The sequence below is a fragment of the Oxyura jamaicensis genome, chromosome 11 (assembly GCF_011077185.1).
Source record: "Oxyura jamaicensis isolate SHBP4307 breed ruddy duck chromosome 11, BPBGC_Ojam_1.0, whole genome shotgun sequence".
Classification (NCBI taxonomy): domain Eukaryota; kingdom Metazoa; phylum Chordata; class Aves; order Anseriformes; family Anatidae; genus Oxyura; species Oxyura jamaicensis.
Window position 1 is genome coordinate 1,645,096 of NC_048903.1, and position 27,341 is coordinate 1,672,436.

Here is a 27,341-nt window from a genome sequence, read left to right on the forward strand (position 1 = left end):
CATTCCCAGAGCAACCACGGCGCACGCTGCGGGGCGTGAGACGAGCGCCCGCAGCGTCCGGGAAGAAATTCCACCTCCCTCTGCGGGGTTGCACAAACAGCCCCGGCCAGCGCCTTTCCACCTTCCCGTGCAGCAGCAGCCGCCCTCCGCTGAGAGGTACCCAGATGCCGCGCAGATAGCCGGGAACGGACTCCAACAGCGCACGCCGGTGCGGCCGGCCGTCAGCCTGTCACCTCCCAATAACACGTCTCCTTTCCCCCCCAGCCTACACGCGGGCTCTCCGGCACGGGAACGCTTCCGAGGCGGGCGGCTGTCACGTAGGGAGGCGCAGGGTGGGAGCGGCGCCCTCGCCGCGGGTGTCACCCTCGGGGTGACCGCGGCACCCGCCGGCTCGCTGGGGACGCAGACGCCGCCCGGGGCTCTCCCGAGGTGCAGGACGGAGGGTTTGGCGTGCCGGCAGCTCCAGTGGCGCGTTTTGCAAGAGCTGTGGCGAGCCCCACGGGCGGTCACGTCGCTCCCGGGGGAACGGGGAGGCTGCTGGAGCCAGGGGATGTGGGAACGGGGATAAGGACGGGGGACAGCGTGGTGGCACCGCACGGGGAGGAGCTGCTCGGGGCTCCCCGTGGAGAGCGAGCACAGCTCTGCGCGGACTGCTTAGGAAAATAACTTTAATGGTTCACACAGCGCCTGCCTGGTCCCCTGCAGGAGCCCGCAGCTCGAGGCGGCGCGGCGGGGGGAATGGGTGCTGGTGTGGCGCTGGGGTAACTCCAGGGGGCTCGTCCTGGCCCCTCGTTTGCCCGAATCAAAGCTCAAGGTGCAGGCTGCTGAGGGCAGGGGCTGCGCATGCTGTGTGTCTAACTTCAGCCACGTGCAGCCCCAAAGAGGGATCAAAGCAGGACGTTATCAAACTGAAGCTCTACAGGGATGAAAATCACAAACTTTTACCTCCGTGAATCCCACGCCCTTCTAAAACCCCTTTTCCCCTTGCAGTTTCTGCCTCCCTGCCCAGGCAGCAGCTCGTCCCAAACCACTCATCGCTTCCCCCCCAGCTAAAACAAGCCGCAAGGAGCACGCGTCCTCCTCGTGTCTTCTCGGGAAGGAAGCCGAGGCTTTCCAAAACGCCCTCAGGTGCTGCCCTGCGCGGGAGGAGACCCGGGCTGGGACACAGGGCGCAGATCCCCGGGGAGGCAGCTGCCTCTCCCAGCCACGAGGACGAGGCACGGACAAGGCAGGGACAGGCGAGCTAAAGTGCACCGCGCCGCCCTGCCAGGGCCAAGCACGGAGACACTTGGGGGTAATAAAGTGCTGGAGGAAAGCAGCTAAACCCTGGGGACTTTGGCCGCGGAGCTGGGCTTTTCACACCAGCTGCAGCTACTGCCCAGCGAGGAGGAAGCTGTCTAGGAAATCATCTTGAAAAGCACAGTGTCACTCTGTTGCTTTATGGGGTAACCTAAAGGATGTCAACAGCAGTTCAGAACAAGGACCCTGTCGCTCTGAGAGCTCTGAGCACAGTCCCTCCCTCTTCAAGCACAGCGTGCAGTTAGCCTGTCGAGCTCACTGCTGCTTGCAAACTATTTCTGTAATCAAATTATTTCTGTAGTAAGTGTGTGAAGAAGACTCTTCTGATCACTTTAGGGCCCCTGGAAAGGCACCACCTAGCTGGAGCGAATTTGGCTCTGCCCGCTGAGTGCTTTCCACAGGAACCTTTTAATTCTTCCTCAGCCCAGCAGAGACTCGCCCCTGCTCCCGCACCCTCCCGCAGGAGCGGTTGATTTCTGCGGTCTGGCATCCATCGCCAGCAACGGACACCGGGAGTTTGGTCCCAGCGGTCTGGAAGCAGCCCGGGAAGCGCAGGAATAGTGGAAGCACTTGGAAAACGTCCCTGCAGCGCAGCGCCAGGAGGTCCTGCGCCATCCCTGCGGCGGCTCCCGCCACCGCGGGGCAGAGCTGATGCAACATGGCTTGGGAATTCAATATCAAATCCAGTTGGTGGTGTGCCCTGCTCAGAAGGTGCTCTCGAGCAGGCAGTGGCAGCCGCAGCCCGTGGGGCACACCTCCTGGGTGCGGAACCACTCCATCATATGGCTAGTGTGGCCGCCGTGGCCGCAGGTCAGGCAGAAGTTGGAGGAGCCGCGCACGGCCACGTGGCAGATGGCGCACTGGAAGGTGAAGCCCTTGCAGATGGCGCACTGGGTGCCCCGCACCTCGCTGCGGCAGTGGCTGCAGTACACACCGAACTCTGGAGGGAGAAAGGAAAGCGGGAGCAGGACGGTTAGCGCTGGGGGCAACGGGGGCAAAGAAGTCCCGCAAAGACAGACGAGTGCCCTGAGCCCACCGCCCAAGAGATCTGCCTCAAGTGAGTCCCAGAGGGATCCCCCTCGGGGTGGGAGGACAGTTTGTGTCTCTCGGATCTCAGTTTGGTCTCCCAAGAGGAGCCAAGACACCAGCCACCGGCGAGGAGGGCAGTGGGCACGCTGGGGCACAGCCTGGCCCCCGGTGGCTAAGTGGCTGTTGGGTGGGAACGTGCCAGACTTCCAGCTGCGCAGAGGAAGGCTTCCTGCTGCTCGCATCTGCCTCACAGCTCTCTTAAGCATAAGCAAGAACAAACAGAACAGCCTTTGTTTCTTATTGTGGGGAGCACAGCGCACGCTCGAGGCCAGCAGTATTGATGTCCTGACTGCCAGCCACGGAGGAGCAGTCGCAGCACCCGAACTCACCCGTTTTCGCTGCAGTTACTGCCCAGGAGCCATCCCACGTGACGGGGAGAGGCTGCAACCAGAGCACCCGCTCCTGTGGCACCTCTCACCCACCACGTCTCTCCTCCCTGTGCCTCTTCTCCCAGAGGCCTAGGAGGAATTTTCAGCTTTGCTGGAGAGGTGACAGCCTACGATCACTGCACCGGCACCTGCGAACCTCTCTGCCACCCTGAGCTATCGCTGTTTGCTGGCAGAGCTCACCTCTGGGCAGGGCAATGGGTACGTTCATCACGCTGCCTGCACCTTCCCGAGCCCCAGGGCAGAGCCGTGACCCTGCCTGGAGAACACAAGCCAGAGCAGGCACTCACCAATTCCTTTGTGGGGGTCAGGAGGACAGGAGACAAACTTCAGGACCTCGGCCCGCTTCTCCCGCAGGCCCCAGCGATACAGGATTTCCCCGTAGCACTTCTTGAAGTCATCAAACTGCTGAGTGTTGGCAGGATCCAGGAGCCTAGAGGGACAAACGGTGCTGTCACCCGCACGATGCGCTCTCAGCGACTCTGGTTGCAATCCTCTTCCCAGCGGTGGCTACCCAACCCGCTCACATCGCCGCGAGAGCAGCAGACTGCTTGCCACGTGTTGCTGAAACACTGCTGAACGCCCCCGGGGCTGCCCCCTGCTCGTTCTGCCCTCAAGGTCCGCACGACGATGCTTTTCTCCGCGTTACTACCTGAGTGAAGAGGTCTAGGAGCAGGCTTGCTGCTCCCCTCCTGGTTTCACAGCCCCAGCTGGCTCGGGCACAGAGCCCTACGCCCAAGCGCCCCGAGGCACGCCGCCACCCACCTTTTGTTTTTCTCGTGCTGGTCCTTCTCACGCTCCCGAGGATCGGGGTACGTCAGGTTGCCGTAGCGGAATTCATCCGGCGAGGACTCGCACCAGGGCGTGGATGCCGGCTCCGCGTCCTTGTTGGCTGCAGACACCAGAGGACCGTGAGCACACCCCGCAAAAACCTGACAGGAGGAATCCCTCCGGCCTTCCTCTGCAGGCAGAGAGTGTTGGGGCAACCCCCCGGGGAGCACATGGGAACGTTAACCCCAGGAGGCCTGGGCTCCTCTTTCCCGGGAGGGAAGATTCCCATCACCAGGGCTGCTGTTACGTAAAGGGGCCTCTGGAGCAAGGTCCTGCCCTGGAGGCAGGGAGACGACTGCTAATAGCTGCTACAAGACAACATCATCGCCCCGTTAAGTTAACCCTCATCCTCCATTTCCCATGTCAAAGATGCCTTGATAAGGCCCTGGAAGGGTACAGCGCTGCTGCTAACAGGGCTGATGCTGCCCCAGGCCACGTATCTCCCAGCTTCAGCCCCGTGACCCTGCAGAATGACTTGTTTTTGACAGCTTCAGGGACCAGCAGGAAATGTCATTAGGGCCACCAAAGCCAGCCTGCCCCACCACCGCTGCTTTTCCAGGGACAGAAGGAAGCACAGAGATGACTGTCACCCCGAATCCCGTGGCATTAGCTGGCCGGTGACACTGCAAGGCCACGCTGGGTGATCAGCGAGTGCCTGTGGCACCTTGGAGAGGTGCCAGAAGACTGGAGGAAAGCAAACGTCACTCCTGTCTTGAAAAAAAAAAAAGGAAGAAGGAGGACGAGGGGAACTACAGGCTGGCCGGCCTCACCTCAGTCCCGGGGAAGGCGAGGAAGCTAATCCTGGAAACCATTTCCAGGCACACGAAGGACAAGAAAAGCATCGGAAGCAGTCGGCACAGATTCACCATGGGGAAGTCATTTTTGACCAACCTGACAGCCTTCTACAATAAAATAACTGGCCTGGTAGACGAGGGCAGAGCAGGTGGATGTGTCGTCCACCTTCACTCCAGGAAGGATTTTGGCCCTGTCTCCCACGAGATCCTTGGAGAAGCTGCTGGAGCACGGGCTGGCTGAGCAGAGAGGTGGTTTAAGAACTGGCTGAACAGCCGGGCCCACAGGGTGGTGATCAGGGGAACAAAGTCTAGTTGGAGGCCAGTAACTAGTGCTGCGCCCCAGGGGTCAACACTGGGTCTGGTCCTGTTTAACATCTTCATTAATGGTCTGGATGATGTGGCAGAGAGTTTACTAATGAGACGAAACTGGGAGGAGCGGCTGATATGCCAGAGGGCTGTGCTGCCAGCCGGAGAGACAGCAACAGGCCGGACAAATGGGCCAGCAGGAGCCTCGCGAAGCTCAACAGGGAAATGCCAAGCCCTGCGCCTGGGGAGGAACAGCCTCAGACACCAGGACAGCAGCCAAGAAGAAAAGGACCCGGGGTCCTGGTGGACACCAAGCTGAACGCCAGCCAGCAATGCGTCCTTGCCACAAAGGAGGGCGTTGGTGTCTGGGCTGCATTAGCCGGAGTGTTGCCAGCGGGTCAGGGGAGGTGATCCTGCCCCTCTGCTCAGCACTGGAGTGCTGGGTCCGGGTGTGGGCTCCCCAGTACAAAAGACACATGGACTTACTGGAGAGAGTCCAGAGAAGGGCCACAGGGGTGATTAAGGGACTGGAGGAAAGGCTCTGAGGAAGCCTTACTAGGAGGAAAGGTGGAGAGAGCTGGGACTGCTGCTCCTGGAGAAGAGGGAGCCCAGGGAAGGTCTCACCAATGCCCAGAAATACCTGAAGGGAGGTTGCAAACAGCCAGGCTTTTTTTTTTTTCCCCAGCTCAGCATGCCTGGAGGGGCTGTGGCAGTTTTTCCAAAGCCCAGAGTCGGAAGGAGCAGGACTGTGGGACCACCAACACGATTACCACAAACCGTGCTCACTTCCAGCCAAAGAGCTGCAGAAAGGTGCCCTGGCAGAGCACATCTGCAGTCACAGCCCGTGCTACCTCCCTTCCTTCCCCCCCACAGGAGCTGTCTAAGACCTAGGCCAGAAGGGAGGCAGATTCCTCTCTCTACCCCCCAGGTCTTGGTACCTATGCTCCAGCCTCCGGTGCCAAGTCCAGGATCTGACATGCTGGAACAGGAGCCCGAGGACGTAAAGCTGGGCTGTTGAGGGGGAAAGGAGAGGAAATCACGTCATCTACGTGAGAGATGCTCACAGACATCTGAGACAAAGGGGAAAGAAATGGCTGTCATACGTATCGGCTGTGGGAGGCCAGGGCGGAGGCACGCTGAGGAAAGGGGCCGGAGGAGTTTGGGCAGCCCTGGAGTCGGGACTGGGCTTCAAACACGCTGCACAGCATGGCCAGGGTCTGCACGTCATGGAGCTGCGAGTAATGAGCCAGCCTGGGAAACGAGAAAGACAGAGTATGAGATTGGGCAGAGGTCAGCGGCAAAAGCATTGAGACGCCAAGGCAGCGAATTTCAAGCCTGCTGCATGAATCCATTTGGGCACATCACTGCCCACGGGAGGCACGTGCGCTCTGCAGGACTGGGCTCTCTCTTCTGTCACACCTTCCAGGAGCACAGTCCTCCTCCTGAAAACAAGCATAGCCTAACGGGTGGGGGAAAGCTGGGACCTCTGGCAATCCAGCAGTACTCGTGGCCTGATCACCCCAGCTCTGCGCAGCGTCAAGAACGAGGTCCGCAGGACTCGTGGCTATTCAAGCCGGAGCCATTAAACTCACCCCGAGCCACAACACCTTGTTGATGAGACCCCGAGGCAAAAACCCCACCGCAGGTCTTCTGGATCACTGTGAAGTTTCTGGATTGCTCTGAAGACCGAGAGCAAAGAACTACCCCTGCTCCCCTCCACCGCTGCTGCCCAGCAGGAGGGAGCTAGGCCAAGCCGCGGTATGCAAAGCACAGCACACAAATCCTGCGTCTCCCAGTGGGACAGATCAGCAGACAAAGTTAATTACTAGTAATTCTCTCTCCTGCACAGATTCACTGGCAGGAAGAATTTTGTGGCTAGCACTTGGCTTTGAGACCGGGGGAACGATTTCCCAGTAATGCTCTAATGGCAGCAGTGAATTTGAAGGTGAACCAGGCAGCTGAGCCAACGCGATCATTTAGGAGGTGGGGAGCAGAAACCCCAAATCTCTCCTTCTAAGTCAGGCACCGCGGGCACACTGGAAAGCAGAGCTCCAGCTGCACCTGGGCTATTGCTCAACGCTAGCCAAGGGACACCCGGATGCCTGATGGGAGGCCAAATGCTGCCTCCTGCGTGTCATAAACATACTTGCATAAACACACTTCCCGTCCTGATGCACCTCAGGCAGGAGAGAGGGGAAAAAAGACAAGGTGTGGCACTACTCCAAGGCTGCAATGATGCCGTACAACATACATAGTCATGAAGGGCTCCCTCTGCTTCAGCAACCATTCCCAGTCCCTCCCCAGCGTTCAGAGACCTACAGGGACTCCAGTAACTGACGTCCAAATGGATGTTGTGCCCAAGGTATCTCCAAATCTGGGTCAGACTTCGGTCCAAGACAGAGATCAGTGGCTACCATGGCCAGTGACCAAACCTGGCAGACAGGAAGGAAAAGCATCAAAGCTACAATTAGAAACAGCCAGACTCCGGGGGTATAGGTGTGCACAGATTCACTCACAGATAAATAATAATGGACTTTTTTTTTATTTTATTGTGTTATAAAACCAAGAGGGAGCAGTTCCAGCCTCGGTGTGACAAGTTATATTGAGAGTAACACAAAGCTGGTGCCTTCCCTGTCCCATTTGCTTTAAGAAGGGGTTAAACCATAGACTATTCCTCCTCAGTTTACCAGGAGAGTTTAAACAGACCTGTTCATTTTACGTTCACAAACCACAAAAGGGTTTAAATTCGATACAGTTCTTAGGTTCAGAGATGCGTGGTGGCAGGAAGTTTACCAGTGCATCGTTATTTGCACAAAATGCATCTTTTGACCAGCTGTGTTACTGAACACCTCTCCTCCCAGTGCAGGCAGGACTACAGTTTGCCATTTCTACTCCAACACTTTAACTTTTGCACGTGCCATGTTTCTTCCTCATTCGCCTCCCTTTACTCTGGAAACAGTTCCACCTTTTCAGTCTCTGTACCACTGATGGCATACGGCTGCATCAAATCCAGGACTGGTTTTTGTGCTGCGCCTTTTTGAAATGGAGCAAGCAGAACATGATATGCCAGGGAAAAGCAAAGTTGCTAGTTGGGCATAAAAAAAAGCAGGAAAGGAAAGTGAGTGTGATGGTAGAAAGACAAATCAGGGAGGAAACAACCAGAGCTGATGACACAAGGACCTTGGAGACAATGCAAGTGCACCGAGTACCCAGAAGAGCAGCCAGGAACCATAACCCTACAGCTGCTCATTGTGAACTGCAGAGAAAGACACTCAGCAAAGAAACTGAAACAAGAACAGGCCTGAGTTCAAGAGAGCACAGAAAGGAACCTGGAGAGATGTCACTTCCCACACTGCTACAGTGGAGTGACACATGAGACATGCTCTGCTCACGTCTCCATGAATGCCATGAACAAGGCAAGCTGCAAGGCAGGCTGGGGTTACACAGGACAGGGAATAACAAAGCAAGAAACAGGTATCAGAGAAATCCTGCTGAAGTTATTCCACCCAAGCTCTGGTCCTCCAGGCAAACCAGACAGCAAAATGAAGCACAGGGGTGACTAGACCTACCTTCTCTCTAGCTGAGCCCACCATGAAGCTAATAACCTGACAGCAAGACAACAGCTTGAGTTGGTTTCTGCTTAGACCAGGTAGGGCTCTGGCCATCCCCTGCCCAGAGCTAGGGGGAGCCAGAAGCTCGGGAGAGGTGCAGAGGCTCCCCTCGCAGTGCCAGCCACAACCAGCTCCTGTCAAAGGCTCTGCCTGTTGCTGTGGGCTGATCACACGGCAAGGGACGAGCCAAAAAGGCCCTTTTTCTCCAATTACTAGCTGAAGCCTGGGTCTCTGGGCTCAGGCTCTTCTTGGGGAGAAGCGAGCTGCAGTTAGCACGTAGTGCCAGTGTGGATGAATGCTGAGCTAATTACAACGGGAATGATTACGTAAGGCAAAACCACCGATGAAAATACTCAGAGCAGCCAAGCAGCTTTGTGCACAGTTACTTCCTCTGCAGACTCAAACGTGGGCTGCACCCCCAGCTTTGCCTGCAGGAACACCCTGAAATGTGTGCAACACCCTGCTGGCAGCGCTGGGAAGGGACCTCTCTATGCCAAGACCAAGGAGGCAGAGAGCACCTCTCCAGCTGTTCCACAGGCCTCGGTTTGGTGAACATTTCAGACTCCCTGGAACAAGTGCTGAGCCCAGCTGGCTGTTCGGGTATCAAGGTGACAGCACAAGCAGTTTGAGGGTGGCACAGCACGCTGAGAAAGAGGTCTGATTCAACACAATACCTGTACGAGATCCCTCCGTCCAACGGCCAAGGCTGAGGCAGCATTCTTCTGGCACGTCTCCTGGATATTATTCACATTAAGTCTGAAAAGAAAGGAGATAGATCAGCTCTCTGGTCGGCATGGTACCCACAGGCATGGGGCGATGAGGGGGGTGATGTGGTTCTGGCAGCAGTGAGCAGTGCAGAACAGGCTGATCTGAACCTGCAAGCGTGATGAGGATCCCATCCTGCCCTCTGCTGTTCTCCAGGGATCACTGCCATCCTTCTGGCAACCCCACTATTCACCTTCCCTAGCACACTGCTATTGCATCAAGCTCCAAACTAGCTTGGTCCTAAGACACCACTTCCATGAGGCTGTTGGATCCAGCTCGTGCCAGAATACCACCGAGCCAGGAGTCGCTCCTGTCCCTAGAAGCCAGCAGAGACGCGGTCTTGTTCCCACCCTGCCTGCAGGCCTGCTCTGCTCGACTGCGGGGACCCAGCCGCACGCTGCGGACATGCAGGCTGGTGTTCGACCTGCTCCTGAGCCAGATAACGCACCCCTCATGGAGACCAAGCGTCTGGCAAGGTGGGCTGGGGAAACCCAGGTGGGCTTTCCTGCTCATCGCCAGAAAGGTTCCTCGGACTCTTGAAATTCCTACTGCTGAAGATTGAAAAGGCTCAGGCTGTTTACAAATGAGATATCCAGAGAATAAAGTTCCAACAGGTCTTTTTAAATAACATTTATAAGAACATTTTAAGAATACAAAAAAGAGAGAAGGAAGATGTTTTCCCTCCTTTGCTGCCTCCTTTAAGAAGGGCAGCCTGCTTCTTCCCTGCATGTCCACAGAGTGAAAACTGTGAAAGATCAGGCAGCATTACCAATGCTAAGGAAGCCAAAACTCAGGAAAAGTGATTTTATAGCTAACTGAATTAGACACTTTGGGAAGAGGACGCTCCTTGTTTATAAACACACAAACAAAACCCAGAAGTTCTCCGTCTTTTTCATTAAGGTAGGAGAACTTGCTGCACAGACACTGGCATGCATGTATAATCAGGTCTCCGAGGGAATGAGGCATCCCAAATACTTCTGAAATGAAAAATCCCTAGGAGCCAAGAGCAGTTTTAGAGTATGAGAATATGCATTTATTGGGATTTTTTTTTTAAGCTGTGCACTGAACTGTGGAGTTCTTTAAGATTTAAGAGATAATCTTTTAAGATTTGAGAGATAATTTGTATCAATAACTTCTCTTTCTAGCTTACAGAAAACGGAGCCTCTAACAGTTGCAGAGATGATGCTGGAGCACCAGTTCGACCTCTGCACACAATACGCCACCACCAATTCCTTCCGCCACACTTTTCAGATTTCCAGGAGACGAGTCCCCTCTCGCAGGGACACCATAAGAAAGCAGCAAGGCAAGGCTAAAGGAAGAAGGTACGGAAACATTCCAGCATTCGAAGGATTAAAGCACAGCAATGGCAAAGACAGCTGCTTTCCTTCGGGAAAGGATCCCAAGCCGATACTCACATGTAGAGCTCTCCCAGCAACTTGTGCACGGGCAGCAAGCAGGAAATATCTTGTATAATAACTTTTCCGGCAGCTTTGATGGGTCGGTTGTTGGCATCTGTCCCCTCTCGTTTGCTTTTCCACCTCCTCGATTTCTGCAGAATGAAAGGCAGCGTGTTACTGGGGAGGAGGACAGCAGGCTTCTCGGGCCGGGGAACAACGCACTAGGGTGAGGAATAATGCAAGCAGCACCCAAACCTGCCTTTCAGAAGGCTCTGTGTTACCCTGGAAAACATCCATGACATGCCCAGGAGAACAAGCATCTCCATCTGTAGGAAGTGAAAAGCAGGTCAAGGCAGCGAGCTCAAGGTCAAACTCAAAAAGCGTTTTGTGAGTTCCCCCGTGAAAGCCAGTACGAGAGCGAATCAGCATCGGGATGCCAATCAAACCCAGGAGGGTTTGGCAGGAGGACGGCTCAATTATCACCCTCGTTAGGGTCTGGGAGCCCTCTGCACACAGACCACCGCTGACTTCAGCCAACGCTCAGCACAGAGACACGTGGGAGCAGCTTCTGCTTGCCCTCAGCTTCAGGGCAAGCCCACAGGTCCGGACTCTTTTGGTCTCCTCTTTTGGCCTCTTTTTGGCCTCCTCTGTGTCTGAGCACACCCCAGGACGGGGCTCCCACCTCTCCTGCTTTATCAGCAGCTTCAAACAAACGGCAGGTGATAAAGCAGGGCCCACACTTTCCTAACAACCCTTAGCTACCATGCTCACAGCTATTTACGGCTGGCTCAGGACATGAGGCTGAGGGGAGAAGAAAGGAGAGGAATCAACACAAGGGAACAAAGCCAGGAGCCCAAATACTCCCCGTAACAGACACGGAGGTCACCTTCGTGCCAAGCTGCATAAAGCTCCCTTGGCCACACGACGCCCCGCAGAGTATTTGGCTTGTCGCCGTGACCTCTCCCAGCTCCTCGCTCCAGGAGGCCGGCGAGGAGGGACGAGGACGTGTGGCAGCATTGCAGGCAGAGGCACTGGAGCTCCACGAGGGAAGCTCTGGCTGCTCTGCAGGGCTCCTAGGAAAGCAGTGGGTGCTTTGCAATGCTGCTCTCCTGTGGCAAGCTCCCTCATTGACACGAGGTGCTGACGCTCCTACTCAGAAGCATCCCCAGAAGTCTAAAACGCTCTCTTACCGTTGGGCAGGCAACACCTCTTCGGATACCACCTAGAAATATTGCTGCCCCTTCCGTGCTGAAGGATGTGGGCTGTATCACAACGAGGTTCCCAAACAACCGTGGGACCTGCACTCATTCCTCGTCAGGGCAGCCAAATGTGTGCAGCAAAGACTTGCTGATGCTGCCAAAAACACGGGAGCAAAGCTTGGGAGCCCCAGCACAAGGAGGTGCCGTGCTGGAAGGGCTACCAGGCTGCTCCCAGCACTGCCCATCGGAAGCCAACGTTGGTGCTGTACCTCAGCAGGCATCCGGAGCCAGGCCTGCAGGGGCAGAGCCACGCTCTGCAGGTAATTTGGAGAGCAACTTGCCACCTCCGAGTGAGGCAGGTTCCCTGCCCCGTCACTGGGAACAGATTCAGCCTGCTCCTGCCAGAGCCGACTGAAGAAGCCTCCCAACAGGTATTTCAAAGACTGGAAACACGGACAACACATACCACTTTCCACAGGCACTTGTGGGTTGTTTTTTTTTTGGAGAATGACAGCAAATGAGGATGAGAATGGAAAAGAGATCCCACGAATGACATCCACCGCTTGCTGTTAGCATAGCACCAGACAAATGAAGACACTAGATGCATCAGAGCCCCTCAAAAACCTGGATTCACAACAAAATCTTCCTGATCTCTTCCTCCTAGCACTGCCTGGTTATTAGCAAAAAGGAAAGCCCTGATTCTTCACTGGGGCAGCTCCAGGAGCATGGTTAGGCAAGGGCCACATGCCCTGCTGGTACTACGCTGCCGTGACCATTTCTTCCTGCCCCTCGAGCTGTGATGGAGGAAAATCCTAAGGCCACGTGTACAGCCACCATTAAAAATGTCTCTCTGTCTTTAACAATTTGCCTCAGTTAGCTACAGCAGCTACGAGTTAGAAAGCAAATGACTGTCAGAAGCACGGGAACATCACTGATGAAGTACAGCTCGTTACCTCTGACAGCAGGGCAAGTTCTCCCCTGAACCTTGTAACTACTGGTGCGTTACAGGGATAGCTCTCCACCAGGCAGTACTGGAACACTTTCAGCAGGAGTTACCAAAGGCACGGAGAGCTCTAGCTTGGGTCTGTCTGGCCAAGGTCCACCACAAGGTCTCCTCCCTCCCTTCTGCTCCAAGTCGTCTCTCAGGAGGATCTCCCACTACGGCGCTACCGAAAGGCGCCAGGCAGCTGGCAGGCGTCAGGGCAGGACAGAAGACGTGCCTCTTCCTAGGGGCTGCAGCACAGGTCACAGAGGGGAGCGGGGAGCACAGTGGCTGGAGCTGAAGCAGAAATCAGCATGCGTGCACCAAGCTAACTAGTGACGGGAGGAGGTCAGACACAGGCGCTGCCCCCGGCGCTTCTGGCTTTCTGCAACCTGCAGTCCGTGCTAGGGAGAACTGCATCTACCCAGCTGCTCCTGGGAGCTTGAGGAGAGGGAGAAAAGGAAGGAAACTGCTGTAGTGATAGCAAATTAAGACTCATCAGCTCCTCAGAGCACCAGAAGGAAAGAAACCAGAGCGTTGATGACAATCATGGGGTTGGAGGTGACAGCGGGGAACAGCACTGAACGACGACTAAAGAAGCCAGCCTGCACCTGCGCTACCATACCCAAGGCTGCAATTTGCTGCAATCCGAGGTGACAACGATGGCAGTAAATGGGTTACACGTAGAAACAGACAGCCCAAGAATAAGCCACCAACTGCTTCGCAGCAACCATCACCATCAGTGCGTACTCAGCAGAAGTCGGTACGAAACGCTGCATGCCTGCTTGCAAAGGATGCCGAGCCGGGGCGCGTGCGCCTCTGGGTCCTGCCGGGGCAGGAGGTGCTCTCAGGAGTGTCGTGAAATGTCAAGTGCCTGTTTCACATCAGCGTATGCCAAATCTCGGGGTTTGCGGTATAAACTCACTTAGTAAGGCGAAGGGCAAGGCTGCAGACCAAAAGGAAAAGGCTCGATGCCAAAAGTCAAGCTGCATTAAGGTATTTATAAAAGAAAGAGTTAAACCAGCTCAAAGCCAGCTTCAAGCTGCTTCTAAGGTTTTTCTTTTTAAATATGATTTTAAAATTGCTGCCTTCCTGTGGGTTCCTTTATTCTGAACAACTGCCTACAGCTTAACTCCCCCGTGCAGGTCATGCAGCACTGCCTGGATTTTATCTTCAAAATAATCAATGTTTACTATTCACAGCATCTCCCACAGCACCAGGCTACTTCCACAGACAGGCAAAAAAGCTGAGGCACTTTTGAATCAAGTGTCCCAAAGCAGGAATATTTCTTTTCCTTCCCTGTGTCTTCGCCTTGGGCACCAGTGCCAACTTAGGAGAGCAGGTTAGGCTCTTCCCAAGGTTATCCACAAACACAATCAGTATTTCAAGGCTTTGACTGTCCCCCATATCATTTTTTTTAAGTATACATTACACAAAATTATAACTTTATCATTTCACCATGTGTTCTTCTTTCCAAGCCAGTGGGGTAAGCAAATTAAACTGTGGCCCTGGGTGCAGCACAATTTACCACATCAAAAGCTGGCATGTTCCTTTCCTGTTTGTTTTTTTCCTTCCTCTTTCAATCAATTCCTAATCCAAGACAGCACTTCGTTTCTTGCCTCCACTCCTCACATTTCATTAGCTCTGCACAAAAAGCCTCTGGAGTCAAGTAAATTACTCTGTTTTCTTCCACCTATTATTTGCTAGCATAGTCTTAGAGTTCTTGTAATTAGGAAGGCCTGATCCTATTATACCAAGTTAAATGAGGTGTTACAGGATTCTATTCTATTCTCTGCTGTCTTGTGAAGAGAGAGCATGAAGGTGAACAGCCGTGAAGAAGTTGTTCACACCACCAGACCTAAAGAGACCATCTTTAGACTGAACTGGAGTGTTCTAAGCTCTGCCTAGGCTTGGCCGATGACTGATGTGACAGTAATTGCCCAAATTTACAGCACAGCTTGAGCAACGCCGATATCAAGACATTCATGTTCAAGCTTGAGGGACATGTGGACCTGACTAAAGGAAAACACTTGTCAAAGCAGGTTTGGAAGGGCAGGTGCCAGGAGGAAGGAGTACCAGCCAGGTGGTGTGATTCTAAGGGCTGGGAGAAGATCACAAATTAAGGAGAAATCCTACTCATTGCGCCAGGAAATAAGGCATTGCACATGCTCATTTCAATGAGGTGACAGATCGTTATCAGCAGCTCAACCAGTTTGTTTCTTCCGCAGCTCTTAAACGGTGCCATGCCAGCAGCTTGCTGCTCTTTGAAATTATTTTCCAGCAACTCCTCCCTCTCCAGAAGGGCTTCATCTTTTTCAAAAACGAGGTGTTCTAATGCCACCCTCCTCAGTTGGTTGATGCTGCCTAATGACCGTTCAACTCTTCTGCAGTGCACACTCTGCTTCTCAGGGGCTGATCCTTTCTTACACTTCAGACTACCCCGTGGCATCCTTTCCTGGCTGCTAAGCCAGGTAAAATAGGCACGTCATGAGTCAGTATTTGTACCCTTCGAACCCGTGTCTGCTCCTGTCTGCGTGCACTTGCATTCGCTCCTCCTGAAACCCTAGGCCCTGTGTGGAGTGCAAGTCCCCCACCTCTGTGCAGGTTACTCAAAGGCAGGCAGGTGGCATTTTATTCTTGGGCCCTTGGGCAGAAGACAGGGTAATATCAAGGACAGTATTAGCACAGCGCACAGTACCGGGAAGTCGTTAATTGCTTGTATGGACCAACGTCGCCGGGCAGAGCGAGGAGACATCTGTATGTGAAAACATTATACCCAGGAAAAGGGAAGAAAGACACCAAGAAAATTAAAGACAAAGGTAAATAAACTGAAACGAAAAGTGCCCTGAACCAGCAGAGTAAAAGATACTGTTCCCCACGGTTCTGTTACACAATGGACAGTTGCAAACCGAGACCCCCGCTTTCATCCACGCACAATTGCACTGCACGTTACCTACGGACCTGGCAAAGTGTGGGCTGCTGGAGGGAAGACTTCTGTGATCACAAGTCTGAACAGTCTCCCACATGGAATTGTACTGCTCCAACAGGCGTGTGCCCTTGTTCACACCACGATGTGACAGCAGAGAGGACAACACCACGCTCCCCCACGTGCCAGGCTCCTACTCTAACCAGTTTTCCTCTTTTTGGCTGAAGAGGAAGGCAGCCAAGTGCTACCCCAGCTGCACCATTTTTAACCCAGCTCTTTGACACGGAAATCTGCAGCAAGCTAAACAAACCCTCCTGGTCGCTCAGACATCCCTTTAACATCCAGCATCCTCCAGGACTTTGTTCACTGGAACTGTTGCAACTGTTCACTTTCATTTCAAAAGCAATAAAAGACAAGTGACAGGATATTAGAAGGGATGCAGAGACCTGTACCTGGGGAACTCATTTGGGTTGAGTGAGCAAGCAAGTTCACTGATTGACCATGCAGAACAGCTCCAAAGTAGGCTTTCATTACGAGCTTGCAGGTATTTCATTAAGCACTCAGCACAGGATTATAACAATAAACTGAGTCTCTCAAAGCACATTATTGTGGGCTCACTTGACAAAGATATTTGTTACAGTTCTGGAAGAGTCAACACAATAAAAAGGGAAAGAACGGGGTTATTTGTGTTGTCTGAAATGTATTTCGCATTTATTTTCAGCTGATGACAGGCAGGCCTCATCACCAGGCATGCCTGAGCCTCTGCCTTCCCTTGCAGCTCACTGCTGGGAGAAGCCCGCAGCCAGGGAGCCGAGGGATGAGGCTGTGTCTGTGGACTGCCCGGCCCCACGGAAAGAGAGAAGGCTGCAGTCTTGTGCTACGTGTTCCTCTGCTGTGTCTCACAAGAGAGGGAGAAAAGGATTAGCAGGAGGAAATTTAATTTAGTGGAGAGCAAGCAAAACTAAGCTCGGTCCCCCCACTGCTCTCCTGTAGGCAGCCACTGCTGCCAGCCCTTGGGACGCGTGGGACGCTCCCCCATGTGGAGTTTGCGAGGTCTGCAAGCAGCCAAAGCCCGAGGGAAGCCCTGAGAAGCAGCAGCAGCTTCCAGGCCTTGCCATGACCGAAGCATGAGGACACCACAGTCAGCATCCATGGGTATGGCAGTCCCTCAGGCAAGGCTGAGCGGTCCCCAGGTCCCCACCAGCACGACCCTTTAACTGGAGCAAGAAAACCATGGCCAGGCCCTGTCTTTAAGAGAAATCCAGGTTTGAAACACTGATGGCATTGCCACAGTATAAATGCAGATTCTCCTTTCTGCTGCTTTTTAGACTACTACTTTTTAGTTTTTGTTGACTTCTTTTTTGTAGGAAGGAAGAAAGGAGGAGCATGCATGCACCAATAACGTGAGAAAGATATACACGTGTGTATGTATACATACACACACATTTAAACGAGCACAGAAAGGCTGAACGTCACATTTAGTTTCACTTAGTTCATTTTTACTAAGGAGCTCTCTGCTAGGCTCAGCAGCTCCCCTGCTTTTACAGGGACTGACACATTCCCAGCCTAGCAAGGCACAAATCTCACTTGTTTGTTAATGGTGGTTGCTACATGGGATTGAAGTTTAAATACTTGGTTATGTCTGACAAACTCAGTTTAGGGGCTGAAGTTATGTAACATGGTAGTTTACTGCACAATTTCAACTTTTATTTAATGCAAATATGAAATCCAAGCTTTCAGAGCTAACAAGACTCAGACTCGGGGGGTTTTATGCCTTAAAATCCTCACCATGAAATGTCATAAAAATATTTAGCACTGATTTAGCAAAGGCTGGGACATGAACTCCCAGTGAGTCACAAAACCTTTACTGAAGGGAGACGCAAGGTTTTTTGATCTATTTCATCTGCAAGAACACTTGAGCTAGCTCTCCACTAGGCCCTTACACTTCTTCCAACCCCGTGTGCGAGGACACAGCCTGGCACGGGGATGGGGAAGGAATTTTCCCTGGCTTTCAGCAGAAACGGCTGCACACATGCTTTACTCTCTAGATCCACCCCTCCCAAAATCTTGTCACCATCAATACACGGACTGTGGAGACAGGTCACATGAAATAGCACCAAGCTGCTTCCACACGTTATTTTTAGCCTTGTCTGTCATCTTAGAGAGCTGCGTGTCAGAGACAAGCATGCTGCAGAGGACAGAGGTAGCTCTTTAAATAAACTCTCCTGCAAAGCCTAGAACAGGCTGTGATTCCTGTACCAGCCAGCACCATTTTCTCCTCTCATCAAAAGAAGTTTGGGGAGGGGCAATAAAAAACACTAGAATGCAGACTCCAAGAGTCTTCAGGGATCTGTATGGAAGCAAAACTCGTAACGGGAGCAGAGACTCTCCCCATGCCTGGTGGGTGTAAGAACTAACTCACGTTACATAGCAGGACACAGTCCCAGAGGGGTCGGCTGTCGTGTTCAGGACTACTGGAAAACCTAGACCTATTTCAGCACCAGTGGGCAAACTGCTTATATGCCTTGAATTTTCAGGCTCTCAGTGGAACCTTACCTTTTTGTAAGCTGCTCCCTGCTGAAGCACAGGGAGTTTGTCTCGGAGCAAGCTGCACGGCTGGTTACTCCCACAGCATCTGCTCCAGGCACATCAGGCGATCGACTGCTTCAGAACTACCCTATGGCCACCCTACAATTACCAAGTGGTCTTCTGCATCCTCCCCGTGCCCTGGAAGGGAACAATCCTCTCTCCCCCAAAGCCTTGCTTGTAAACAGCAATGATAACAAGACAAGTGCCTAAAACAGAGGTACTTAGATTGGAAGTTCTTTGGAGAAACATATAGGGATGATTTTTGTTTAAAGTAGTCCAGAGGCACTTTTCCCTGCAAGAGACACCTGTAACAGAAATGACCCAAATATACCCTGTAATTCAGGAGAGGTTATTGATGAGCTTCACAGAGCCCTCTGCAGCTACATACATCAGGGAGTACAGAGAAAAAGAGTGGCCTACATGTACTTATCTGGAGACTACAGCTTCAAGTGTGAGATCTTAACTCTATATAATGCAAAGGGAGACAGCGTAATGTACTGAAAGAGGCTGTGATGGTCAGTCTAGAGAGATATCAAAATAAGCAAGTCAAAGGCTGGATCAGCAAAGAAGTTACTAACAGGAGATAAAGCCACGTGACATTTTTAGGGAGCTGCCTATCAAAGGATTCCTTCTTGAGAGGAATATGAAACTTCTGTTACCAGCAATGCTCACAGCCATACAAAAGAACACAAGTTGTAACAGCTGAAGCGTTAGGAGAGGCTTTCTGGCCTGGTACTTACCCTCTCTTTGTAGTAGAAGGAGCTAATGGAGACCTGCTCCTTCTCGCTGCGTGTAGGGCTCCCGCTGTACAAACGCAGATTGCCCGGGGTCTCTGTGCGGATCTTCATTGGAGTAATGAGGCCGCTGTGGTACGCTGATAAAGCTGACAGGGACCTAGAAACAAGAGAACGCTTTCAGGAGCTTACATCCACCAAGGTGCTCTGGAGGCTCAGACCGACACCTCCTCTAACCCAAGCTGTTTCACCTGTGTGTTTCACCCTTTCTGAGGGCTGGTAGTTCAAAGATCAGGCAGACCTCAGCCACACCACCGGGCACTCACCTGGGTGTGGGTTCTGTTGGGGACACCGCACGGTGCATGGTCATGGGCCTCGTGAAATACACCAGGTACCCTGCAGAGACAGGACACAGCATAAAGATCCCGTGATGAGGAGCAGATTTCATGGGGTGGTGTCAAGGGGCAGGAGGGCCATCCATCTCTCTGAGTGTTTCTCAACCAAATCCACTCCTTCCAAACCCACTAAAGAGCATGTTTTGTTGAGCTGACTGCTTTAAAAGCACCAACACAAGTGGCTCACAGGTGTTAGAGAAGAGATGGTAGAAGAAAAGGAGCAAACGCACATGTACATTTGTGTTTTAACTCTTCACCAGAATTTGTCAGTGATACTCCAGAGGCAAGTGCTGTGACAAACAGCTACACAGAGGAACCCTTAGAGCTGGTATGACTCTTCTCTTCAGAAGGATAACCCGAGCCATCTGAGGCCAACTCCAGGCAGTCTCACAGGCTTTACCCCATTTGTTAGCATCTCAAGCGTCCTCAGCCTGTTGCAAGAGTTTCAGGACTTAGCAGGTTTCACCAAGCCTATTCAAAGCAGTATTACTGTTTTACTTTTGCTGGGAATTTGGTGAGGCCTCTGTGAAAAGCAGCTTTCAAAACACGCTCAAATTGTTAGGTACAGAAGAGTCATGCATGCATCTGAAACACCTCAGTGAAACTTAACACCTCTTCTCAGACCTTAACCTGTTTTTTTAAAAGGATCTTTGCAATGTATACACTTTCCTGGAAGTCTGGACATGACTGTACCCCATCTCTCATTTAGGGGAAGTTTCCCAGTGACCTTGGAAAAGTTATTTGGGACAAGGGAAAGGGTGCAGAATGATAAAAGAGTAGTTAGTAACAAGAATACCCATTCAGCAAGGAGTAAATTCAACCCAAAATCGCAGGAATTTTGTGAAGGTCTGAGAGCCAGAGTATGTCCAGCAGTTTGAGATGCTGGTAGGAGGGAAATGGGAAAGGAAAAAAGCTACTCCCAGACTTCTGTAAAAGAGGTGTGTCAGTGCCTCCGGCAGGCCTCATACCAAAAGCCACCTCTTCATTCAGTCCTGGGTTTCCAGATCCTAAGATCCTACGTGCAACACCATGCAAGCAGTTGCTAACTAGGCTCATTACCTATAAATTTACCACAACATCGCTACTTTAGTAGGGTTTCTCACTTGTTTCATGGCAGCGACTAAAGCCTTGTCTTGTTCAGAGGCCTGAGTTCTCCCAAGACACTAAAGAGACCATTCCCCCGAGAGCTGTCGTAACATATCAGCAACGGGGCTGACCTGCACCACAGAACCGGGCTCCCGAGGTCCGTGGAAAGGGGATGTTGGAGTCCTGGTAGGAGCCGTAGGCATTGGAGACCCGGGCGAATGTGGGCAACGGGGGCGTCACGGAGTTCGACAAGGCGTAGGGATTGCTGGACGTGCTGTCCTCTTGGTTCTGAAACACAAGTTACCCAAGATCACGCTCCTGATGCCATTGGAAGGAAACCACCAGGCATGCTAGTGCCAAGCAGCCTCAGGGCAGGGGCCTCCCCTTTGAACCGAAGCAGATCAAGCACAGAGCATGGCTACTGCTCTAGCTGCAAAGGCACTTGCAGGCACATGTACCTGTGAGCAAAGTGCTGCTCTGCACTGCTGCTTGTCCAGAGATCCCTCCCACCACAGCTGTGCTGAAATTCATAGCTCAGCTAGGGTGAAAACTGGCCTCAGGGGAAAACTACATAGAAAATCTGACCTTCAGACTGCAGATATGGCTCTCAACAACAAAACAGGGAGCTGAGCTAAACCCAATACCTCCATGATGCAAGCGAGACAAAGTCTCCTCCAGGAGGAATACTTCTACAACCCACACAACTGTGGGGGTGTCAAAAGCAGGCTGGGTACCTTAAATGAGGAAAACAGGTGGTGTGAGCCAGGTATGAACAACTGGGAGACCTCAAGTCTGTCCAGAGGAATTTTAGCAGAAATCCACATTTATCTGGATAAGATAAAGCTCAGGTCTAAACGAATTCTTTAAAGGCAGCAGCATCTGGCTCAAATCATCTAATTTCCATACAAGTGATGAGAAGTTCCCACTCACAACAGTACTGCTGAAACTAAACAGAATTCAGCTTTCCATGTTAAAAAAAAACCACCTTATTTGTAATGAATAAACAAAGCCTCTTCAAAAAGAAAACTGAGGAACCTCTCTAATCTTTTTCTGAATGCTAAAAACACCCACTCTGGCACACTGCACCCACACACAGACCTAACACCTGACACTGGGATGCTGAGTAGGTATCACAGATCTCTCAGCTAAGGGCAGAGGGAGACTTGCATTTCCCTGCAGTATCACCCCTACAAAACCTTAGCACAAGGCTTCAGAAAAAAACAGACTTTCACAGCTTTAAAGACCTTACAATAGGACTGGCAGGATCTTTGTCTGGAACTGAGGAGGTAAAGACACCTGCCACTGCCTTTCAGACAAGAATGAATCCATCGCCTCCCTGAAAACTTATTTTCTTTCACAGTTGATAACCATGCTCTGGCAGTCAAAGATCTACTCAGAGCTGGGAAGCTACCATGCACTGCTTGGCTTCTGGAGCTATTGTGATGCGCCAACTCCCCATAATTCCTGCTGACCTGAATATTAGTGAGCATGCAGAGTTCCCCAAAGCAACAAACCTTCAGGGCCTGATTTTCAGAAATAATGCATCTAATCACCCACTCAGTTTTCTTCAACATTAACCACCAGTGCTTACACAGATGTAGCAGCCAGCCACAGGGGTCTATTTACACATCTAATGAGGCCGGACTCTCATGGCAGAGTCAGAAGCGTGGGATGTGGGAGAAGACAACAAACTAGGGCAGAAAGCCCATGTAATTCTCCATACCACAACAGACTCCAGCCAGGAGACCAGCTGACGCAGGCAGGGCTCCAGGCAGCTCTGGTTCCGCTTCACTTTCTGCAGAGAAGTGTCTTTCAATATCTGGAATACATACAAGATGCAACTTCAATCATGGTTACTTCCACACCTTCCCACATCCTTTTTCTGTCTGCAGAGCAGCAAAGTTACCAGGCTCTAGAGACTGAAGGGCCAGAGGCATCCCATAACACCTACTGGAGCCACACCAACCCACTGGTGTGCTGCCTACCCCGAGCTTTCATCAGAGCTCTGAAGCATCACCTGGGTTCTGATCCAGGATTTGGGCTTCTGTATTACTGTAGCCCATACATTCCGTACCAGTTTGTGGCAAACTGGATCCATCTCTTTCAAGAAGGAACCCAAATCGATCCATCTACCTGATGTGCAAGCTGGGACCTAAGCCTGAAGCTGAATTTGCTATCAAGGTAGACAGCGCAACCCTAGCACACAGCACTGTCAGACTCAGGAGGATCAAAGCATTAAAGACCGAGGTGCTCAAACACCATGGTCAGCACAGTAAAAAACGAAAAAGAAAAACGTTTCCTCTCTCCAGGAGGGACACAAAGTATTCTCCCCTCAAGCTTTGAGGGGAACACAACAACATTCAGTGACTATAAGCCCAAAGACAGCAGCACTCTATGTCTCTACCCCTACATCTCTACCCTGTACCTGTTTTAATTTAGGAAACAGCCTACCACTTCACCCTTTCTTCGTGGTCCTAGGGTAAATCAAGGTTGTTGCTCCTCTTGTGTTTATAGAAGGCAAGAGAGACCAGTTCTTGTTGCTGAAGAAAGGCTTTCAGCAGCAGTAGGACTTTCCATACCAGATGATCAAACACCTGGTCTGGAATTTGTGGGGTTGGTGTAAAAAGTTTTCTAGTTTTTAAAACAGTTTGTGGAGGACAGCATGAAGAAACGTGCCAGCTCAGAAACACCATACTTTCTGTAGCTGGATGCTTATATGGTCATTTGGTCTATTAAGGGGCTGGGGGCAAATGCACGAGGAGAAGGATGTTAGGGTGTTAGTAATGGCATTCTACATTAATGTAAAGTAGCAGGGAAAAACACACTTAAAGTGCATTAGAGAAGGAATGCAAATACCGGGCTGCAAAGCCAACAAATACGTCACCCTAGGGGCTCCACAATATATTACTTCTAGCAGTGGTCTGTAGTTTATCTTCAGCAAGGTCAGATATCTTACTGTGTCAGAAATCTAGACACCAGCTGTCGAGCACGTGTGTATTTGTACAGACCGTGTACGCTCCCCACACACCTTCAGCAGCTTGGCCTTCATGGAGGCAGTGATGGAGGTCGGGTTGATGAACTGGAAGGACGGCGCAGCGTTATTGGGATACTGGACAGGGAACATCACCAGCATCCTGACTCTGTGGTTGCCGCAGTGCACGGACACTGTGCAGCTCCGATTCACCGCATCCATCTGTGCGAGGGAAAGCAATCGCTCTGTAGTTACATCTCCAAGGACCTCTAAACTCACAGTGGCTTAAATTCATGCTGAGGGGCTGATTCCTCTGCACACCCGTAAGATGAAGTGCTGTTCTCAAGGGCAGCAGAACACAGTGACAGCAAAAACCCGAGGCAGAGGGGAGCAGCTGTCACCATGAGCCCGGCAGCTCCTGCAGGCAGCAGCCAGCCCAGGCTGCTCCCAACACCCGCTGCACCCCAGCCCACTTCACTTGGCTGCAGAGGGCTCCAGGCCCAGCGCAGCAGTAACAGGTACCATCTAGGGTCATATCCCACTGTCTCAGAAAGATGCAAAAGGATGTGAAACCACAGGGGTGGGAAAAAAAGGGCAGGCAGCTGCCTCAAGCCTCCCATCCCAGTACTCTGAGGGACAGAGCACAGGACAGCGAGGGCTGAGCAGATTAAGTTCAGAAACAGTCAAAATGAGATCAGCTACACATACTGGAACAAGTCACTTTGCAGTTTTGGCAGGGAGGAAAACACAGTCCAGCCTTCTTGGGATCAGTGCCAGGGTACTTACTGAGCTGAAATGCCTCCCTCACTCCCAGTGTTTGGGATTATCCTCTTTTCTGCTGCCCCCGGCCAAAAAAGATCTCGACAGCTCAAAATAAACCTTGTTTACAGGCAGCAGTCACTGCAGCAGAAGGGTTCCCCTCAATAGGCTCTGATGAGCCAGCTTGCCCACATTCCCTCCTAGCCAGTCAGCAAAAGGAAACTCCCTACCTCCACGTTGACATTTCGGATCTGCACGTTGATCAGCGAAAACTCCTGCTGCAGCGTTTGAGGCAGCCCCAGCTGGTCTGTCTTCTTTCCCACCAGGAGGTCGTTCAGGAAGTCTTCCTTTAAGGCTGACAGGAGAGATGCAGAACAGACTGAGACAAGTTATAGGTGACCTCTGGCACGCGATGCCAGGAGGCAGCCAAGAGAGGAGGCTTTCCTCTGCTCCTTGATACATGGAAGTATGAGTTTTACCTGGCTGAGACCTGCGAGCTGGAGGGTCTCAGCTGTTGTTTAGAGGCAGGCTTCAGATGCTTGCTCTTAAAAAACACCAAACCCTGTCTGCATACTGGTTTCCGAGGAAAGTTACAGAAGCCATCTGTATTCTGTGCAGCCCTAAATGGTCTGGTCTCTACTCATCTGAGACACCTTCTCCTCCCCACACAGTACTGCCAGAGTCACAGACAGATGAAGTGGAGCCTCTTGGTCCAGCGGGAAAGAACTGCTGCCAAAGCAGTCTCCAGGAGGAGCTCTGGTCTTTGGGATTCACACCCCACCGCTCGTGGCTTTCAGGGAATGTGTCCAAAGCGAGCTGATGAATAAGGCTTTGGGAGAGAAGCGAGGGTATTTCTGGCCCTAAGAGAGGTTTAATTCATTTGATGCAGCAGTGTGCTTTTTAATGTTGCAAAGCACTCTAGTGCACAGTTCTTCAAGGCTCATTTAAATGCTGGATCTAACTGTCCAGTTCCACTGTCAATGTTTTTTCAGGAGGACAATAACCCCTCAGACACAGGACAGATTTAAAGAGCCAGGGAAGCACTGCAGGACACGCGAAATCAGGGTTAAAATAGCCAAGTGGACTGTGTTTCAGAAGAACTGGTCTCTACCTGTTGTTGTGCCTGGCTCTTGCCTTGACCCTTGTGACATACCTCATTAGGACAGGGGCAGCTCCTGCTGGAGGGGGTTTCATGAGGCAACCCTTCCTAAGAAGGCCAAATATATCTTTTGATGATGGTTCCCAAGGACACAAGGCAAGCCCCATTTACTCAGCTGTCATTCTCACCCTTGATGTTGCACAGACTACTCTTAGGGAGAAGAAAAAAAAAAAAAAAAAGACAAGAAATGCAGAAGGCTATCCTTTACCAGGCTCTGCCTGAAAGTCACTGACTTTGCTGCTGGGACAAATATATCTGCCTTTATTGCTGCCCAGTTGGTTGCTGAATTCAGATAGGTAGGATGCTTAGCTACTCATTCCTATTTGTGATTTTATTAGTGCTTAGATATACTTCACAACAGGGAGCTGGAAAAAGGATTAAAGGAAGATCAGTGGCTCTGAGGGAAGGTAATTATTTCTAACTCAAGACGCCACATAGCTTACTGAAAAGTCACCTCTGAGGTTCCTAAAATGGGCACTGCCTTCCCTTTGTCTTCTGTCCCCATTCCCTTCCAATTAGCTTCTAATCCCCAGGAACCCACATATTTGTCTAGATTCCTGAAGATCTTTTATAGGCAACAACCAGTGAGGACAGCTGTATACTGACGACACAGCTGGGGGGCTTTCTGATTTATCTGCAGAGCCCTGTTCTCTACAAAGATCCCCCAAAGTGCTTTACTAATGTAACACAGAGACTTTGCTGCTGAAATCAACAGTCCACAGTAGCTTTTAGGCTAGAAAGAACTGAAATTCCTACCTAGGGACTTGCTTGCACATTGATCCTGAAATCATGCTATTTGCAGCAAAATCTGCCCTGCTACAGAAAGTCATTTTTATTCCCTTTGGCCGCAAAGGAAACCTTACCAGCCTGAACCAAAACCAGATGCACAAAGAAACCACGTAGGACATATGAATGTGATGTTGTCAAGGACAGTGAAAGATGCTCTCCTTTGGAAAAAAGATGTCAGGCAGACAAAAACAAGAACCCTTCTCAATGCTCCCCGCTAGAGCAAGAGAGGCTGTGCTTCCCCATGCAGTACTGCTTGCGGTGAGCACAGGTAGCCAGGGTACTTGTGATTGTATTATAAAACTCTCATGTAGGTAGAGGTGCTGGCAACTTTTAGAAACTTGTTCTGCTGCCACACAGGAGAGTTTACAGAGGAACTTCACTGGGCAGGAAACTTCCAGCTGGGAAGAGCTACCTTCCCCAAGGGACTCAGACCACCTCCTTTATTCAGAGGACAGTCACTGGGCCATTTCCTCACCTGCTCTCCAATTTGTTGGCAAGCCAAAAGGAGAAGCAAATTGCTTTTCTGTGAACTTGCCACATGGGGATCCATTGTAGCACTCTGCCACACTACAGAAGAGAACTGTTAAACCCAAGCTGACACAAAGCCATGGGAGCACCCAATTCTTAGCCTCAGTATTAGATGTAGAAACCTCTTTAGAGGACTTTTTCACACGCACATCATCACCTTGGGTCTCTGATGCAACCTCTTCTGTTCTATTCTAACCTCTTCAAACACTATCACCCAGGAATGTTTAACCCGGCCAGATCCTAAACCACACAAACCCTCCTTTACATTCCTGCCTTTGTTTGCCTTCTCTTCCATAAAACGAAATCAATACTTAGTGTTAAGCCCGTTCCCATCCACCTTTCTGTTGCTCACGGATTAGAGATACCAGCCCTGCCCCTCCGCTCTGCCAGCCTTAAGCCACCTCTCCTCAGCACAAGAAAAAAGACACAGCAGCTCTCTCCATACTACTTCGGTGGTTGGGAGAAAACATCTGCAACAGGTCTGTGTCCTCACACCAGTTCAAATAGCAACTCTAGCAGAAGGGTTTCGATACCAGGTAAGCAGTTTGGGTCAGAGCGCCTTCCCTTTTCTGTGGGACTCACCTCTCAGCTCAAAACAAAGCACATTCTTAAGAAGCTGAACTGACTTTCTGATTACCTTATTCTTGTCAGGAAGTCACAGCTAAGACCTAAAGACAATGCAATTAAATGCTAGTAGCGACAAGGAAGAGGCCTGTTTTACAGCTAGAATGACATCGTTGTGTTAG

The 27,341-nt window shown here is 51.5% G+C and overlaps 1 protein-coding gene across 3 annotated transcripts in view; it reads right to left on the minus strand.

Annotated features, from left to right (window-relative positions):
• Nucleotides 1-1,623: 1,623 nt before the first annotated feature.
• Nucleotides 1,624-27,341, minus strand: part of WDR59 (WD repeat domain 59) — a 45,645-nt gene continuing 19,927 nt past the window's right edge. For 2 of the 3 annotated variants that reach the window (XM_035336876.1, XM_035336875.1), the window contains exons 13-27: nt 24,350-24,474; nt 23,418-23,582; nt 22,113-22,208; nt 20,521-20,677; nt 19,235-19,304; nt 18,915-19,068; nt 15,358-15,414; nt 10,497-10,630; nt 8,991-9,072; nt 7,025-7,137; nt 5,809-5,956; nt 5,644-5,716; nt 3,540-3,666; nt 3,065-3,207; nt 1,624-2,239 (exon numbers count right to left, since the gene is read on the minus strand). In XM_035336876.1, coding sequence (XP_035192767.1) covers nt 2,004-2,239; nt 3,065-3,207; nt 3,540-3,666; nt 5,644-5,716; nt 5,809-5,956; nt 7,025-7,137; nt 8,991-9,072; nt 10,497-10,630; nt 15,358-15,414; nt 18,915-19,068; nt 19,235-19,304; nt 20,521-20,677; nt 22,113-22,208; nt 23,418-23,582; nt 24,350-24,474 — 1,880 coding nt within the window. In that variant the 3' untranslated portion in view covers nt 1,624-2,003. The remainder of the gene's footprint in view (nt 2,240-3,064; nt 3,208-3,539; nt 3,667-5,643; nt 5,717-5,808; nt 5,957-7,024; nt 7,138-8,990; nt 9,073-10,496; nt 10,631-15,357; nt 15,415-18,914; nt 19,069-19,234; nt 19,305-20,520; nt 20,678-22,112; nt 22,209-23,417; nt 23,583-24,349; nt 24,475-27,341) is intronic. The other variant, XM_035336877.1, reaches the window with a different exon arrangement.